The sequence below is a fragment of the Somniosus microcephalus genome, chromosome 9, assembly GCF_052327205.1.
Source record: "Somniosus microcephalus isolate GS21.2 chromosome 9, FLI_Smic_1.0, whole genome shotgun sequence".
NCBI classification, from domain to species: Eukaryota; Metazoa; Chordata; class Chondrichthyes; order Squaliformes; family Somniosidae; genus Somniosus; species Somniosus microcephalus.
In genome coordinates, this window is record NC_140995.1 from 189,280,510 (window position 1) to 189,300,639 (window position 20,130).

Here is a 20,130-nt window from a genome sequence, read left to right on the forward strand (position 1 = left end):
CCATCCCTCGCAACCGATGTCCGACTCCCCCCAGCCCCCGGTGATTCAGACTGTCAATCCGACTGGCTGTCGGGCAGGAAAACGGTTAACTGGTCTCGCCATTAAATTCAGCAAGACCTGCGGGTTTCCCGTCCACATATCCCACCCTATCCCCCCACCCCACCCCCTTCCCCCCACTCTCTTCTGGCCTCGGAGTGATTATTGGGGCCAGGGTTTTCACTTTGCAAAATGGGCTCGTATAGGTCTACAGGAGAGTGAAAGTACAAGACAGTATAAACATGAGAACACAACATATATAGGTCAGTTTGTTGTTGCTTTGCCAAAACCCCAGTGTAAAAGCGCATAAATATAGTGCCTGTTTTCAACAATTAATTCATACAGTCCAACACAATTGACATAAATGGGTGCAAATATGAACCAATGGAGGAATAGGAGTAACATGCTAAATATTACAGAAGTCTGACACCAAAACTGAAAAATAGAAACCTACATCAGGCCGGCCAGCACCTGTGGAGAGAACAGACAAGTTTACGTTTCGAATGAGGGTCATTCTTCAGAATTGAAGGGCCCACACCCAAATCGTCAACCTATCTGTTTTCTCTACAGATGCCGACTGACCAGCTGTATGCTTCCAGCATTTTCGGTCTTTCTTTGAGGAATATTATGAGACATAATCTGTCCTCCCAGAGTCGCAATGCGGATTCCGCCCACTAAGGGGCACAATGGACATGATCTTCACCGCACGTCAATTACAAGAGAAATGCAGGGAACAGCACCAACCGCTGTACATGGCCTTCTTTGATCTCACAAAGGCTTTGACACTGTCAACCGTGAGGGATTATGGAGTGTCCTCCTCAAATTCGGCTGCTCTCAAAAGTTTGTCACCATCCTCCGCCTGCTTCACGACATGCAAGCCGTGATCCTGTTCAACAGTTCCACCACAGGCCCAATTCACGTACGAACCGGGGTCAAGCAAGGCTGTGTCATCGCACCAACGCTCTTCTCAATCTTCCTTGCTACAATGCTCCATCTCACCCTCAGTAAGCTCCCCGCTGGAGTGGAGCTAATTTACAGAACAAACGGGAAACCGTTCAACCTCCATCGCCTCCAGTCCAGATCCAAGGTCGTTCCATCCTCTGTCATCGAATTACAGTATGCAGACGACGCATGCATCTGCGCTCACTCGGAGGTCGAACTCCAAACCATTGTCAACACCTTCACCGAAGCGTACGAGAGCATGGGCCTTACACTAAACATCCGTAAAACAAAGGTCCTCTACCAACCTGCCCCCGCCACACAGTACTGCCCCCCGATTATCAAAATCCACGACAAGGCCTTGGACAACGTGGACCACTTTCCATACCTCGGGAGCCTACTGTCAACAAGGGAGATGTCGATGACGAAGTTCAACACCGCCTTCAGTGTGCCAGTGCAGCTTTCGGTCGTCTGAGGAAGAGTGTGTTTGAAGACCAGGACCTCAAACCCGGCACTAAGCTCATGGTCTACAGAGCAGTAGTGATACCCGCCCTGCTGTATGCCTGAGAGACATGGACCATGTACAGCAGGCACCTCAAAGCACTGGAGAAGTACCACCAACGCTGCCTCCGCAAGATCCTGCAAATTCATTGGCGGGATAGGCGCACCAACGTCAGTGTTCTCACTCAGGCCAACATCCCCAGCATCGAAGCTTTGACCACGCTCGATCAGCTCCGATGGACGGGTCACATTGTCTGCATGCCTGATACAAGACTCCCAAAACAAGTGCTCTACTCGGAGCTCCGGCATGGCAAGAGAGCCCCAGGTGGGCAGAGGAAACGCTTCAAGGACACCCTCAAAGCCTCCTTGAAAAAGTGCAACATTCCCACTGACACCTGGGAATCCCTGGCCCAAGACCGCACAAAGTGGAGGAGAAGCATCCGAGAAGGCGCCGAACACCTCGAGTCTCTTCGCTGGGAGCAAGCAGAAGCCAAGCGCAAGCAGTGCACGTCAACCTAAGCACCCCACCCACCCACCCCTTCAACCACCGTCTGCCCCAACTGTGACAGAGATTGTAGGTCCCGCATTGGACTCATCAGTCACCTGAGAACTCATTTTTAATGTGGAAGCAAGTCATCCTCGGTTCCGAGGGACTGCCTAAGAAGAAGAAGAAGATTATGAGACAGCTTTTCAAAAGTTATTATTTACCAAGTCCCATGGAAAGAAACAAGAAAACAAGAGTGGAGAAGGGTGGCCAGGAAAAACTCAAGACAGCACTGCAATGTGGTTTACATTGCTCCAGAAACATAGAACAGTATCTCCTAAGGTGGTTTCATTCCGTGTCTCTGGAGACACGAGGCTGCCAGTTTGTTCTGGCCACAAGCAGACTGAGCTTTTAGGTCAGCAGTGGGATTTTTTAAATGTTAATGAAAGTCTGAAATGGGAAAAAAAAGTGTCATCAGTCACCAATGCAGGGCAACAGAAGCAAAGGTCAATGGCATATTAATATGTACAAAGTCACATAAAATGCAAGAACAAGGTTTCAACACTGACATTTAAGCACTTATTAGACTACATGAGCAGTGCTGTATTCCAAAGATATAGAGGCAGTCGAAAGAATTCAAAGGCTAACAAAGGTGGTTTCAGATTTTATGGCTATCGATAAAAGGCAAGAAAAACTCTTTTTTTGAACACCTCCCACTGTTTATCTGTAGTTTTACCTGATAACAGTTTTGACCAGTTTGCTGTCGTCAGTCTCTGTCTCATCCCGTTAAAGTTAACCGTACCAAAATCTAAAATCTGAATAACTGAGTAATGTTTCTCCTTTTCAAACCCAATCTTGAATTCGATCAGATTATGATCACCGTTAATCTAACAGTAAGGGAACATTTATCTAATAAAGTCTGGCTCATTACTCATTAATAGTTCTAGTAAAGCCTGCCCTCTTGTTGGTTCTAGAACATCTTGAATGCACTCAAGAAATTCACTACCTTTTTGATTTGAGCTACTTTGCTCTTCCCAATCTATATGAAAATTAAAGTCTCTCATTAAAATAACTCTGCTTTTGCTACAAGCCTCTATAATCTCTGAATTAATACATTCTGCCACTTCATTGCTGCTATCAGGAGGCCCGTAGACAACACCCATTACAATTTTATGCCCCGTCTTATTCTTCAGTTCTAACCATAGAGTCTCTGCTGATTGATTTCCCTTACTTATTATCCTCTCTTACTAATGTTGTCACAGTATCTTTAATCAATAAGGCTACCCCTCCTCTTCCCTATCCTTTCTAAAGACCTTATAACCTGGAATTTTTAACTCCCAATCACGACCAGTTTGCAGCCATGTCTCTATAATGGCCACCATGTCATACCCCCTAAGCTGTATTTGAGCTTTTAATTCATGCAATTTACTTTTTATACTCCGTGCATTAATATATAAAACTCTTATTTGGGCAAGCGACCCTAGGAATAAGGACTTCAGTTATGTGGAGAGACTAGAGAAGCTGGGATTGTTCTCCTTAGAGCAGAGAAGGTTAACGGGAGATTTAATAGAGGCGTTCAAAATTCTGAATGGTTTTGATAGAGTAAATAAAGAGAAGTGTTTCCACTAGCAGGAGGGGCGGTAACCAGAGGACAGAGATTTAAGCTAACTGGCAAAAGAACCAGAGGGGAGATGAGGAGATTTTTATTTTTAAACTCAGCGAGTTGTTATGCTTTGGAATGCACTGCCTGCAAGGGTGGTGGAAGCAGATTCAATGGTAACTTTCAAAAGGTAATTAGGTATATACTTAAAAAAGGAGAAATTTGCAGGGCTATGGGGAAAGAGCAGGGAAGTGGGACTAATTGAATAGTTCTTTCAAAGAGCCAACACGGGCACGATGGGCCAAATGGCCTCCTTCTGTGTTGTATAATTCTATGATTCCTAAAATATAAAGCTTTGGTTAGCATAATAGAAACATAGAAGATAGGAGCAGGAGTAGGCCATTCGGCCCCTTGAGCCTGCTCCGCCATTTAATGAGATCATGCCTGATCATCCAAATTCAGTACCCGGTCCTTGCCTTCTCCCCATATCCCTTGATCCCTTTAGCCTTAAGAAATATATCTAACTCCTTCTTGAATATATTTAATGAATTGGCCTCCACTGCCTTCTGTGGTAGAGAATTCCACAGGTTCACCACTCTCTGGGTGAAGAAATTCCTCCTCATCTCTGTCCTAAATGGCTTACCCCTTATCCTTAGACTGTGACCCCTGGTCCTGGACTCCCCGGCCATCGGGAACATCCTTCCTGCATCTCGTCTGTCTAGTCCTGTTAGAATTTTATAAGTTTCAATGAGATCCCCTCTCATTCTTCTAAACTCCAGCGAGTATATGCCCAATCGACCCAATCTCTCCTCATACGTCATTCCTGCCATCCCAGGTATCAGTCTGGTGAATCTTTGCTGCACTCCCTCCATGGCAAGAACGTCCTTCCTCAGATAAGGCGACCAAAACTGCACACAATACTCAAGATGCGGTCTCACCAAGGCCCTGTACAACTGCAGCAAGACATCCTTGTTCCTGTACTCTAACCCTCTCGCTACGAAGGCCAACATACCATTTGCCTTCTTAACTGCCTGCTGCACCTGCATGCTTACCTTCAGCGACTGGTGCACAAGGACACCCAGGTCTCGTTGCACTTCCCCTTTTCCCAATCTATTGCCATTCAGGTAATAATCTGCCTTCCTGTTTTTGCCACCAAAGTGGATAACCTTGCATTTATCCACGTTATATTGCATCTGCCATGCTTCTGCCCAATCACCCAACCTGTCCAAATCATACTGGAGTTTCTCGGCATCCTCCTCACAGCACACACACCCACCCAGCTTTGTGTCATCTGCAAACTTGGAGATATTACATCTAGTTCCCTCGTCTAGATCATTTATATATATTGTGAATAGCTGGGGTCCTAGGACCGATCCCTGCGGTACCCCACTAGTCACTGCCTGCCACTCGGAAAAAGACCCGTTTATTCCAACTCTCTGCTTCCTGTCTGCCAACCAGTTCTCTATCCAAGTCAGTACCTTGCCCCCAATCCCATGTGCCTTAACTTTACACGCTAATCTCTTATGCGGGACCTTATTGAAAGCCTTCTGAAAGTCCAAATACACCACATCCACTGGTTCTCCCTTATCTATTCTACCAGTTACATCCTCAAAAAATTCCAGTAGATTAGTCAAGCACGATTTACCTTTTGTAAATCCATGTTGACTTTGTCCGATCCTGTCACTGTTTTTCAAGTGCTCTGCTACTACATCTTTTATAATGGACTCTAGCATTTTCCCCACTACCGATGTCAGGCTTACCGGTCTATACTTCCCCGTTTTCTCTCTACCACCTTTTTTGAATAGTGGGGTAACATTAGCTACCCTCCAATCCATGGGAACTGTTCCAGAGTCTATCAAATTTTGGAAGATGACCAGCAATGCATCTGGACCATAATGGACTAAGATGAATATAAAAATAAAGTAAAGGAGGCTAAGGAACTTATTAGGAGAGCTAAACTAAAAGATGAGGGTAGGCTAGCAGAGAACATTAAAAGAAATGTCAAGTATTTATATAAATAAATTTGCAGCAAGGAGGAAAGGGAAGGAAAGAACATGCATTTATTCCCCAAAGTGCTCCACAGCCAATGAAGCACTTTTGAAGCGTGATCACTGTTGTAATATAGAGAAATGTGGCAGCCAGTTTACACATAGTCAGGCTCACATACAACCATGAGATAAATGACCAAATAATTAGTTTTTAAAAATTAGTTCATGGGATGCGGGCGTCACTGGCAAGGCCAGCATTTATTGTCCATCCCTAACTACGCTTGAGAAGGTGGTGGTGAGCTGCCTTCTTGAACTGCTGCAGTCAGTGTGGTGAAGGTACTCCCACAGTGCTGTTAGGGAGGGTGTTCCGGGATTTTGATTTAGTGATGTTTGTCGAGGGGTAAATATTGGCCAGGACACTAGGACAGTTCCCGTGCTCTCCTTCAAATAGGTCATGTGATCTTTTATGTCCAAACGAGGGGGCAGACAGAACCTTGGTTTAACAGCTCATCTGAAAGACAACAGCTCCAGTAGTGCAGCACGCCCTCAGCACTGCATTGAAGTGTCAATCTAAATGATGTGCTCACGTCCTGGATTGGGGCATCAACCCACGACCTTCTCACTCAGAGGTGAGGGACTACCACTGGACTAAGAGTGGGGGTCATTGAAAAATCCCAATGGTATAAAACACATAAAACAGTAAACTCTTGCTTAAATGGCACTTAATCATCCAGAATTCTCTAATAACCGGCAAAATTGATACTCAGAAAACAACACCTCAATAACCGGAAATGTTGCCGAGTCCGAGTCTTAGGCCCCGATTTTCGGCTTGTGTGGGAAATGGTCAGGTTTCCCCGAATGTGGGGTTTCTGACACACATAAAAAGGTGTCAGCCAGCTCCACGCAATTTTCCCTCAAGTGGCCAATTAATTCCCAGCATGTGGGAAGCCTTGCTAATTGTCCAATTCCAGTCAGAAATCCCCACAGTATGATGTCATCATTCGTGGTGCTTTCAAGGTCCATAGCAAGCATTGCATCCTCTGAAGGCTTCCAAACGAACCATACAGGATGGCAGAGTAGCCTGCAGCAGCTGTGGCCAGTGCCAGACCCCGAGCTGCCTCCAAATTCGACGAGGCTTCACTGCAGGCATTATTGGATGGGGTTAGGACGGAGGTACTGCAAGCAATTAGGAAGGCAAATGACACGTTGGCCTTTATTGCTAGAGGTTTGGAGTACAAGTGTAAGGAAGTTTTACTACAATTGTACAGGGCTCTGGTAAGACCACACCTGGAGTAATGTGCACAGTTTTAGTCTCCTTATTTAAGGAAGGACCTACATGGGATAAGAGGGTTGTACTATGAGGAGAGATTGTGTAGAATGGGCCTATACTCTCTGGAGTTTAGAAGAATGAGAGGTGATCTCATTGAAACATATAAGATTCTGAAGGGGGATTGATAGGGTAGATGCTGAGAGATTGTTTCCCCTGGCTGGAGAGTCTAGAACTAGAGGGCATAGTCTCAGGATAAGGGGCCGGCCTTTTAAGACTGAGATGAGGAGGAATTTCTTCACTCAGCGGGTTGTGAAGCTTTGGAATTCTCTACCCCAAAGTGCTCTGGATGCTCAGTCGTTGAGTACATTCAAGACAGAGATAGATAGATTTTTGGACTCCAGAGGAATCAAGGGATATGGGGATAAGGCAGGAAAGTGGAGTTGAGGTTGAAGATCAGTCATGATCTTATTGAATGGCAGAGCAGGCTTGAGGAGCCTAATGCCCTGCTCCTGCTCCTAGTTCTTATGTTCTTAAATGGTTGTGATTGACATTTAGCCATATCTGCAACATCTCTCCCTGCTAAACACCATCTTCTAAAGGTTGAAGGATGTATGATTTACAACTCTGCAGTGTCTGGTCAGCATCTGTTCCATATATCACACTGCACCCAAACTCAGAATGAATACTAAATACCAATTGCAGGACTTGAAGATGGACAATGTGGGAGGCAAGCAGAAAAAGAAAAAAAATGGAGATAAAAAAACCAGGCACAAACACAAAAAAATTAAGTGAGAAATTACAAAGAAAATTAAGAAAGATCAAGGTAAAATAACATAGTCCACAGATTTTGAAAGAAAATATTCCAGTAAAACAATAAATCAAATATTGATAAAACAGCAACAATTTCTGGTCAAATATGTATCCAGTATCTTGAATGCTAACATGTTTATAGCAACTAAAGGAACCACTACTATTCCAACTATATTTTTTGTACAGTACAAAATTGAAATCCTTTGAAAGCAACTCTTAAAAATCAGGTTGTGCTAAATCCAGGAGGCAATGAGGGACTGGGAGCCAACGTAGGTCAGTGAGGACAGGGGTGATAGGCAAGTAGGACATGTTGCGGGATAGATTACAGGCAGCAATGTTTTGGATGTGCTGAAATTTATGAGGTGGAGGATGGGCGGCTGGCTGGACAGCATTGGATTGGTCAAGTTTGGAGATGATAAAGGCATGGGTGAGGGTTTCAGCGGCAGATGGGGGCGGAGCCAGGTGATGTTACAGAGGTGGAAGTAGGTAGTCTTTGTGATGGAAGAGATAGGATATGGGGCGAGATCAGTGTTGAATATGATGCTGAGATGTGAACAATCTGGTTCAGCCTGAGACAGTGGCCAAGGAGGGGCATGGAATCCTCAGCAAAGAAACCATACACAAGACAATAAATACTACATAAGACTATACTGAGTCAAGTAAAATATGAAAAATAAAGTAAATCGTGGTGCCTGGTTAGAAGTAAAGACAGACTGTGAAAATTTGATTTGAGGAAGCAGAATATCATTCTGCGTAGTTTGAATACTACAGTACATACCCAACAGCTTGCTCCGTGAAGGAGGTTGGACCACAAACACATACAAGTGTTTGCAACTCTTCAGTGCGCCCAGTCAAAAATTCTGAACAAAGGGACATTTCAATCTTTCCCCGTTTCCCTGCCCATTCGGGGTGAGGCTGCGACAGGATATATTCAACCTCAAACCTAAAACAGACAATAAAAAGACATTTTTAGACAATGTAATCCAGTGAGATTTCACTACGATGCAGTGTTTCACTAATTCTCCTCTTTCTATTTTACATACTATAATACAGAAATTGTAGCCCATTTTCCAACTGGTTTACAAAAGTGCATATTCAACCCGTGAGACCGGTTTTCACAAAGTTACCACAAATCTGTTGGTGGAAATATAATTCCTGGGTGGAATATGGGCAACGTGTGCAGCCACGGGTACCTGAGCTAATTGAAGGTTGTAATCATTTTCAGATGTTGGTGGGCAAGTTCATTTCAAAGCACGCGTCCTGTGTTTTGCAGGGGAAACATTTAAAACTCAATGCAAGATCAGCAAGAAGTAATTATTTAATAATTAATTTCTCATATATCCCTGCATTTAAATTCAGAGCTGCATAATCTTTAATAGCCAGCTCAACTCTTTAAACAGACTAATTTCACATTTATTTCCTCAACAAAACACTTACTGATGCTGTATCCCACTGATGTGGAATCGAATGTATTTACCAATATAAATTCTGACAGAAACGTATATTTGGATCAATATTCTATGTTAAAATTAGCAATTGACACCTTTACAGGACGAGAGATAAGTGAATCGAAACAAACATTAAATGGCTTCAAAAATTAAATTCCATTTAACAGGAAACTTTCCGGCCAGCTAGTTCATCCGAAAGCCAATTATGTTTGCATTAGCTAAATAAATTGGCAAGCTCAGCAAAAAGACACCATCTGATGTTACATGCATGAAAACTAAGCTGTTGTATTGATTTCTGCTAGTTTTAATGAGACATAATTAGATGCTATTTTCAGTTCTCATTTGCGTCAGCCAAAATATTAATTTAATGAATTGCTGTGACAATCACGAATCCTTTTACAATACCTATTGTAGATAGATAGCCCACCATCAGCAAAATCGTGTTCGCCATTCATGTTAATGGGGGTGCAGCTACATTAATTAACTTTTCACTTTTTTTCCCCCCCAAGGGAAATGGCAGAGTCCCAGGAAGTTATGGAGTGACACATATCACTTGCACCATAATTTCCTGGGAATTTTGTTGATGCCCTATTACAATGGAGCGACTCCAGGAAAATTTGGCCATTGGCTTTCGGATGAACTAGCTGGCCGGAAAGTTTCCTGTTAAATGGAATTTAATTTTTGAAGCCATTTAATGTTTGTTTCGACTCACTGATCTCTTGTCCTGTCTTTGGTATCCTACCGAGGCAGAGTAATACTACACCACAAACCAGTCATATACCCATCACTACCATATCAAGCATTAGAACAGATAAAGAGAAACCTTTTTTCACCAGACTGATACCTGGCATGGCAGGAATGACGTATGAGGAGAGATTGGGTCGATTAGGCTTATATTCGCTAGAGTTTAGAAGAATGAGAGGGGATCTCATTGAAACTTATAAAATTCTGACAGGACTAGACAGACTAGATGCAGGAAGGATGTTCCCGATGGCGGGGGAGTCCAGAACCAGGGGTCACAGTCTAAGGATAAGGGGTAAGCCATTTAGGACTGAGATGAGGAGGAATTTCTTCAGTGGTGAACCTGTGGAATTCTCTAGCACACAAGGCAGTTAAATATATTCAAGAAGGAGTTAGATATATTTCTTAAGGCTAAAGGGATCAAGGTATATGGGGAGAAAGCAGGGACAGGGTACTGAATTTGGATGATCAGCCATGATCTCATTAAATGGCACTCGATGGGCCGAATGGCCTACTCCTGCTCCTATCTTCTATGTTTCTATGTTTACCTCTAAAACCTAGTGAATCACTAGCACTGGTGTACTCACTGAGCACCATGGAGGGAATGCTGACTGTGCTCACTGTAATGGAAACCTCAGTGATTCAGATCAAGATCGGGGTACAAAATGATTCAATTTAAATGGTGTCTAATCTCCAAAGAGCCCAGCAGTTAGTGGTGGACAGTTTTAGAGAAGCAATGAGGTCAAACATGAGGGATGGTTTCTCTGATCTTGCTGATGCACAACACGTACAGCTCATCAGCAAATGCTGACCACAGGGAAGCTTAAACTCAGATGGAGGACACTGGAACTAACTGGTCTGGAATTTGCGGTCAGCGGCGAAGTGACGGCGATCGCCGCTGACCTCGAAGAAAGCTGCCCACAAAAATCTGGCGATCTCTGTGGCGAAAACTTCAGCTTTATCGACACTAATTTGATTGTAGTGCTGGCAAAAGGGAATCCCCAGCATATAGCAGCAGTGATGTCATTAAGCTGTCTAAGTAGCCAGTCAAATTGAAGAATTCTCACAGACAGCAAACTAGGAAATAAAAAACACTGATTATCATTTCACTTTTTAAAAACTTTAGAGAATGAAATAAAGATTGGGACATACACATGGTGTTAAGGAAGAAGCTGAAATATCATAAACAACCTTTAAAATGTTAATTTTTTTTTTTTTATATCTAGTCATTTTTATAATGGAGAAATTTGACATTCCACAAATATAAAATTAGTTTTTCAGGGGCTAGAACGGTTGTTCAGCAGTCAATACGCCATTAAAACCCCAGTTACACCTATTCCAACAAGGCGTAACTTTTTATGGGGCATTTAACAGCAACATTACAGCGGAAAAACTTAAGTTTTCATCAGTTTCAGTGATTTCACTGAATGCCAACTATGAGGAGTGTTAGCACTGTGTGTTGTCTGAACTCTGAGGGGGTTATACCTGCAGTGCCACTATACACTGATAACTATCTCCACACTGTCAAGTAGAACTTGAAGGCTGCATTGCCTACCTCCAGCCTGACCGGCACAGACTGGATCAAATTACACATTCCAGGCAGAATGCTGGGTGCCTGGTGTCCAATTACACCCCCCACTTCCCTACATTGTCTGTATACCTGTGCACTGGAGGACACAGCCTCCATGGCCCTGAGACACATCTTTAATAAAAGACTGGTAGTAACAGAAAGACCAGCAGCTACCTCTCTGTCATATCTGTTTGTTTTACAAATGTGTGGCTTCATAGATTTGAATTGTTTGTTTGAAATTGGTTTATCAATAAAAAAGCAGAAAGTGAGCTGCTTGCTCACCTGCGCCAACATGTAAGGGATTACTGTTATCTTCATGTATTTTCAAAAACATTGATATTATAATACAATATATACACACACTGCCTAATGTATAACCCTATAAACTATTAGAGGAAAAGTAAATGTATATGTTCTGTCATCTAATGTCTCATCTATTCAGGGTCTACCAGCAGTAATACAGGAACATACTAAATCTACATCATACAACACTCATCAGAAAACAGCAACTTTCAGCATCATCAGTGGCTCTGTTCTTAAAACTCACCATAATAACAGTTCTGCATTAGTATAGTGGTGAGTGTCCCCGCCTGTCACGTGGGAGACCGGGGTTCAATTCCCCAACGGGGAAGATGGCTTTTTAAAAAGGGGCAGCACGGTGGCATAGTGGTTAGCACTGTTGCCTCACAGCGCCAGGGACCCGGGTTCGAATCTGGCCTCGGGTGACTGTCTGTGTGGAGTTTGCACATTCTCCCCGTGTTTGCGTGGGTTTCCTCCGGGTGCTCCGGTTTCCTCCCACAGTCCAAAGATGTGCGGGTTAGGTTGATTGGCTATGATTAATTGACCCTTAGTGTTAGGGGGATTAAATACGTGGGGTTACAGGGATAGGGTGGGATATGTGTTGGTGTAGGGGTTACGGGGATCGGGTGGGATATGTGTCGGTGCAGGCTCGATGGGCCGAAATGGCCTCTATCTGCACTGTGGGGTTTCTGTGAAGTCTGTGAATTTGGATTGGTAATATATAGGGCTAGAAATTCGGCTCCTTTGCCCCTCCGGGGGGCGCTAGCGGGATGCCAATGGCTTATCACCCTGGGGGGTGGGGAAGCGCCTCCTGAGAAATTTGGCGGGGCGTTGCTGAGATGCTACCCGATAGCGCTGTGCCCCTGCCGGTAGCACCCCGGGCCGCTGCATTGCTGGCAATGACGTCATCGCTGTGCGCAGAGACCCCTTAGCGCCCTGCCGCATCCCCTTACCGCCCTGCGGCAGAAATTTGGCTACGCCCTGTGAGGCTGCTGCGGGCGATGACAGCGCCAGTCTCGCGGGTTGCGAACTGGGCCGAACTCCGCTTGCAGGGAGGTGCGGCCGGGACCCGCGCCACCACACCATTTTCTTTTCTTGGCTGACCTCCAGGTCGGCCCTCCGTGGTGGGCCGTGGCATGGTCCTGGCCGCCATCGCGCATCCTGGCACTGCGTTTTGGTGCCGGGATCTGGCCGCGGCACCACGTTGCCCTGGTGGCCTAGTGTGGGCCATCGGAGGTCCTGCAGAGTGCGCAACGGCCCTCCCCTTTAACTGAAGGGGAGGTGCATTGAAACGCAGCAGTGCTCTGCAGAGCCTCCCTGGAGCGCTGCCGATCGCGCCCCGACATCGCCTTGGTTACCGCCCCAACGGGAAGTGGAGTGCCCGAGATTGCGCTCCACTTCCTGTGCGGGGCGGTAAGCCGAATTTAGTGGCTGGGGCAGTACTTGCGCGCCGGACGCTAAATGTCCGGCCTTAACTCGGTTACCGCCCCCAAACGGGGCATAACCGAATTTTGCGCCCTATTTCACAAATATAATAACCAACAAAATTCACAAATTTAATTAATTCACCTTTATAGATGTTTTCAACTGGCTCTGCACCTCAGCTTTTGTTGCGCAGAACTGAACTGCAGGTGAAAGGAAGCAACCCCTTTAGCCAGCAGGGTAAGGATAATACACTGTAATTGTGCAGGGTTCCTGTTTCTTTAGCAAGGTAAGAATTATAGTGTCGCGGCTATTGTGATGCTGACAGGGAGCCTCTTGTGCCAACAACATATATCGGGAATTCATGCGCATGTTACCCATGGTATTCAGACCATTCATTTAACGGTCTGAAAATGGTGGGCCGCGCAGGCCCAAATTTCCTGCATGTGGTGTCAGCGGGCGAGGTTCCCCGCCAGCACCGTCGACTCATAAAAGTACCCCAACTGTGTAAATGTGTGGCGGTCCTTCGTAGCAGATTAAGGAGAAAAACTGGTGACTTTTTTTTTAAGGTTATGCAGCAAATTCCATCTCATCTGCACTGAAACACATGAAACAAACAAACAGTCAATTCCAAGTATCCCCATTTTCGACGAAATGATGAAGCTTAAGTTTGATTCAAATTTAGCTGAAATTAATGACTAGACAGTAATCCTTTAGCTTCTAGTGGCACACAAAGGGTTAATAAGTTAGGGTTTAAACTAGCTATAAAAGGATTAGAGTCTAGAAACATTTTGCTTGTGATATTAGCACATAAACAGTTAAAGCATATGTATGACCATTACTCTGTTAGCTCTTTTATTGGAGGCATCAATCCATTTTAAATGGTTTAATGCCTCAGCTAAAACAGCATAAAAAGTCAAACAAATACTTTAAGAGTTTGTATACTAATAATGCAAACAGTAATTTCTCAGGTTAGATTTTTTTCTTATATTAGTTAAGTGAGAAACTGATGGGCAAACAAACTCCGAGGTAGATTTACCAATCTGATTAATTAGAAATATCCTTACAGATGGTATGTTAACAGGGGTTATAGGGCATATGGCAAAAAAATAAAACAGGAAAATGAGAAAAGTGCAAGAGGAAAGTGGAAAAGTGATAGGAAGCAAATAGGTATTAAAAAGGGAAGAAATGATTAGAGTTCTATTATTATTATTACACCGGCATAATGCCAACAGCATTTACGTGCCCTAACATAAAATAGTTCTTTATTAGACTATTGCTTGAATATTTACAGAAATTAAAGAATATTCTACAATATGTATATACTTCTGCTATATTTGTTCAATATGCTGGAGAAAGGAACACTTGCACACCCTAGTATAAATCGGCTTCTCATATCCTCCCTCCAATCATGTACTGCGGAGAAAACGCATAGAAACATACAGCACAGAAGGAGGCCATTTGTCACATCGTATCTGTACTGGTTCTTTGAAAGAGCTACCCGATTGGTCTCACCCCCCCTGCTCTTTCCCCATAGTCCTGTAAAGCTTTCCTTTTCAAGTATATATCTCCCCTCTGGTTCTTTTGCCAATTATTTTAAATCTGTGTCCTCTGGTTACTGGCCCTCCTGCCAGTGGAAACAGTTCCTCTTTACTTACTCTCATCAAACCCCATCATAATTTTGAACTCATATGGGATCAAAATGCCAAAATGTTTTATGATCCAGCACAAATGAGAAAATAGACAAAAGAGCAGAATTCCACAGCAAACTTTAAATACATTTTTCCTCCTCTTTTACGGATCTCCCCACAGCACGTGGCATTGTCTTACTGGCAGTGCATGAAGGTATTTAGCCTCCATGCACACGCCAACACTGCTCCCGAGTTAGACACTTGGGGGGAGAAATTGAGTATAGCCCCGTTTGGGGCGCCAGCCTCGCCAGGGCGTTAAAAGTAACGCCCTGGAAACATTCGCGCCCCCGCACCGGAAATTGGTCGGTTGCGCCCCAAAGGGAAGCGCGGCGCTACTGGAGGCGCCCTGCCTCCCTCTTGGGGTGCTGCGAGTGAATATCGTGGCGCAACGTGCTGCAGCGCCACACGCTGCGGCACGTCGCGCTGCGGTATTGCAGGCCTTCCTCCCCTTCTTAAAGGGGAGAGGCCTTGTGCAGCGCGATCTGGGGCCCAGCTGGGCCCCCGAGGGTCGGGAGTGCAGGCAAAAGAGCCCAGCACCCAAGAGAAGTTCCGGGCTCTTGGAGCGCAGCTGGCACTCCGCAGGGGGGGGGGGGGGGGGGGCGGTTCAGGAGGCCGGGGACAGGAGCGCAGGCAGGTGCTGGCAGGCGGCCAACAACAAAAATGGCCGCCCCGCACCTCGCCTTTAATTTGCGCCTCCCCAGCCGCAGGTACGCCACCCTGACCCTGTCGGACATAGCGTCCGGTGGTAAATCAGGGGGCGCTGCCGAATATCGCGGCCGGAGCGTCAGCGGGGCACTGCGCACACTGATGACGTCATCGGCAGCAGCGCAGCGCTAACGGTTAGTGCCACCACTAATGTCCCGTGGAATTTAGCGGGAGGCGTGGGCAGTGCTGCGCCCGGGCGCTAGTCGGCTTGCGACCCACTTAGCACCCTCTTTAGGTGCTAACGGGTGGCGCAACCAACTGAATTTCTCCCCCTTGGAGTTTTACGGAAGGGGTCAGGGTTAACTCAACTTTCCGATTATTTCTCTTTGACACAGATGAAACTTACCACATAGTGAATTGTGGGTGTAAATCTGGACACTGGAACATCAAACTGTCACACCCACAGAGTGCATTTCAGAGGTTTCACAAAATCAGATGTCAGGACTTCCCCTAACACAGTGGATAAATGTCCCATGTAGTGTAAAACGGAGATGCCAGACCAATGGGATCCTCGGTTTGATCCTTGATCTGTACGGAGTTAGCGAATCTCGGCCAGCGTGACTGTTGGGATTTTGAATTGGCCTGAATGTTCCTGGATTATAGAGTAAAGAATAAAAACATTGCCAGGGTTCTTGTTGTTGATCACTGTCCAGTTACCCCATACAGAAAAGTGACCAGGTGGATACTAAGGCCTAGAAATTCGGTGGGCTGCGCCCCAGTTAGCGCCTAAAGAGGGCACTCCGTGGCTTTAGCGCCACTGGCCATGCCTCCCGTGAAATTTAGCAGGGCGCTAATGGCGGCGTTAGCCTGTAGCGCTGCGCTGCCACCGATGACGTCATCGGTGTGCGCAGCGCCCCGCTACCGCCCCGAACGCGATATTGGGTCGCGCCCCCCCCTGTAGCGCCGGTCGCGATTCAGGGGGGCCTACCTGTGACGGTAGTGGCGCAAATTAAAGGGGAGATGCGGGGTGGCCATTTTTTTCGGTGGCCGCCTGCCAGCACCTCCTCGCGCCGCCTTCCCCGGCCTCCTGATCCTCCCCCCCCCCCAACCCCGGGCAGTGCCAGCTGTGTCCCAAGAGCCCGGCACTTCACCGCGGTGCCGGGCTCTTTTGCCGGCACTCGCGATCGGAGATCGCGCTGGTGCAGGCCCCTCCCCTTTAAGAAGGGGAGGAAGGCCTGCAGTACCGCAGCGCGCCATGCCGCAGCATGTGGCGCTGCGGCACGTTGCACTGCGATATTCAGTTTCAGCGCCCCAAGAGGGACGCGGGGCGCCTCGAGCAGCACCCCGCTTCCGTTTGGGGCGCTGAAACTGAATATCCCGCTGGCGTTCCCGGCTCCTTCTGGGGTGGGGCTTCTGGTGTCCAGGCGTGCTTGGCGCCCCAAATGGGGCGCCACCGAATTTTTAGGCCTAAAACTTTATGACAATATAGTTGGTTCCCTGCAGGATTCCATGCAGGAGTTAGATGAAGTGGGTTTAGATGGCTTGAGATAATTGGACCAGGGCATGCAGACAATTCAGTCTCAATTTTAAAGTCATACACAGTGTCCTTATTTCTATTACCTATGCCCACATTTACAATGCAAACTGCTTATGTAAACTTGTCACACTATTACACCCTCCTGTCAGTGGAGACACTACAATATTTTTACTGGGGTATGTAATTACAGCGTGACAGGTTGACATAGTTTCCATGATAAATAGGAAATTATATTGAGAACAGCTGATGGGAAGAGTGCACAGATGCAAGATTTTTTAACATAGTGATAGATATGCATTTTTACAATAATTAAGAAAAGTAGTTTGGCATGTTTTCTCAGAGAATTCTGACTTTCATTCAGTCTGCATTCTGCTGTGTGCTTTGAACGTGCAGATAGTTGCTCAATCGGATACAGACTATGGCGTATCCTAGCTGCCTCTGCAGTTTCCTTGCCTATTTGCCCAAAATCCATATGCTGCAGCTGTAACCAATGCTTCGTTTACTGGGCTACCTTTTAAGATATTCAGTGTACTCAGTATCACTCTTGCTGAACTTGAACTGATTGATACAACTGTCCCCAGAAGATCGATTGTGTTGAAGTTGCTAATTTTGCCAAAATATAACTGCATTCGGAAACAACTGTAACTGTGCATTACTTAGTTTTTGCAATTACGCATGCTTTGTTCCATATCAAAGCAAATGGAAACAATTGAGGATATTTTAAAAATTGTTTCTATTCTTCCCTAGTATAATCTTACATGTGTATTGAATGAATATACAAAAATGACTACAGTGCATACACAAGAAACAGAATCTGGTTAAACGGACACAAACCTCTGCTGACTTGTCCAGTGAGAGACCTTTATTTCAGGTGATGCAGCTTTCTAACCTGTTATTATAGTTATTCTTGCTTTAGAATTGGGAGGGCAGCTTTTCACCAGCCTGCTGAACTAGGCTCCACCACATGACAGCTTTTAAAATGTGACTCACCATAAGTAATATTAAAATTGAAAGGCTACAATAATTTTGTAAGACTGCTCGTCCTAATGAAAGATAATTTAATATGCGTTTTCACCCTAAGAGCATCTATTAATTGTGGTATAGGTCAAATGTAACAGATGGTTTCCCCAAATTGACTGGCCTCAATTCTGAACTCAACTCGAAGATTCTATTAATTTGCACATGGGCAGAATGGCAGATGGAAATCTAGACTAAATGGAGAAGCACCAGCAGATATTTAGGGTTCCGGTTACATCATTAAAAGCTAGTTTGTCGGTGCAAAAAGTTACCCAAAAAGTTAATGGAATGTGGGGTTTCATCACAAGAGGTGCAGAATATAAATACAGAAAGTAAAATTTCAGTTATACAGAGTACTGGTCACACCTCATCTGGAATTGTGTTTGAATAAGAAAGATATTTATTTGGGAAGTATGAGTATTAAAGGACACGGAGAGAAGGCAGAAGCAGAGGGCTTCATTGCTAACTCTTTCCTGTCTTGTGCTTGATTATAGGTTTGTTAAAACTCGCTTTCACAGCCACATCTCTTTTCTCAGCAATCATGTCGGGCTCCAACTCATTCCACATGGCTACCAGCTTAAATTCCACTATTCCCGTTTCGGATTCACCAACGATCAGATATCCCTGTGGTATTCGGCGTTACTCTAACTACTCTTCGCAAGATCCACCCTCGTTGTCGCATGATTTGCTGACTTACATTCAAATAATGAAAAAGCAGAAACTGGGCCAGGATCCTGCATGGTTGGCACATAGCATTGGGGTGATGCGCAGAATTGGCGACATGTAGAAAGAGAGAGGGGGTGAGGGGCAATGTTCCCGCTAAGGTGCATGTGTGCACGGCCGCACAGTAATCTGAAAGGATCTGTGCAAGCCGCTCGCTGGCTTTTACACTGTTAATACCGCGCATGCGCAGAAATTTAAAGGGAGCGAACACTGAAAGCAACAGGCTGCGCAGAACAAAGCGCAGCTTACAAGGAACATTGGTGAGGGGGATGGAGAGGGTGAGGGGGGAGAGTGAGAGATGGAGATGGAGACGGAAAGGGAGACGGACAGAGACAGAGGGAGAGGGAGACAGAGGGAGGGACCTCATACATTTACTGCAATCTACTGTACTAATTTCCATGCTAAAATAAACAGGCATCGACTGGTTTATACAATTCTCACCGTTTTATACAATATGAAAGATGTGTGCTGCCAGTCCAATGATTCTGGCAATGAGTCATTATTTTTATATAATGGGTTACTTTTGGTAGGAAGACCTTTTGGCCTAGAAATTGGGTATAGCCCCGCTTGGGACGTTAGAATTGGCGGAGCGCAAATTTTATAGCCAGACGCAACTTCTCGACACCTCATGCGATATTGGGTTGCAGCGCCCCAAAGGTGATTGAGGCACGAGTTCAGGCGTTACACGGGGCACCTAAGGCGCTAACATGCCGGCGCAACCCAATATCGGGGCGTTCAGCCGCAGCGCAGGTGCTCTCAATTACCCATGACCACGAGACTTCCAGGTGCCGGCCAGCTCTTAAAGGGGTGGGTCAGGCAGCTCCAGCATCCACAGTCTGCGCCTTGTAGGCCTGCAAATCTCTGGCGCAAAAAACTTGGTGCATATGGAGAGGGTGAGGCAGAGAGCAGAGCGCTTCACCAATGAGTCTCTGGAGGAATTGGTGGCCGCAGTGGAGCGCCGGCGAGATATCCTCTACCCCGACAACGGCAGGAGGCCTAATCATAAGGACTACCGACGAGCTTGGAGGGATGTTTCTCAGAGGGTCAACTCCAGCAGCATGGCAGTCAGGAGCCCTGTGCAGTGCAGGAAGAAATTCAACGACCTCACTCGGGTCGTGAGGGTGAGTGGAGTTAATGTAAACTTATGCATCCCTCCATTAGCACCTGACTTTATGGCTACAGGGTGCGCTATGCCCCACTGGCCATCTGTCAGCAAGCACCCATGGCCCTTTCTGGTCACACACATGCACATTTGACTCAGGGCATCATCATGTAAGGCCTGTTCCACCATGGGGGGCATGAGATCATAATTCAGGGCATCATGTAACATTACTTCCTGTCCTTTGCCCTGCAGGCCAAGCTGGCGAGAAACCGCAAGGAACAGCTTCGCACCGGAGGAGGCCGTCCT

The 20,130-nt window shown here is 45.8% G+C and overlaps 1 protein-coding gene across 2 annotated transcripts in view; it reads right to left on the reverse strand.

Annotated features, from left to right (window-relative positions):
- The window catches only part of cyb5r4 (cytochrome b5 reductase 4), a 221,197-nt gene that overhangs the window by 1,524 nt on the left and 199,543 nt on the right, over nucleotides 1–20,130 (reverse strand). For both annotated transcript variants that reach the window (XM_085997707.1, XM_085997706.1), the window contains one exon: nucleotides 8,407–8,571. In XM_085997707.1, coding sequence (XP_085853833.1) covers nucleotides 8,407–8,571 — 165 coding nt within the window. The remainder of the gene's footprint in view (nucleotides 1–8,406; nucleotides 8,572–20,130) is intronic.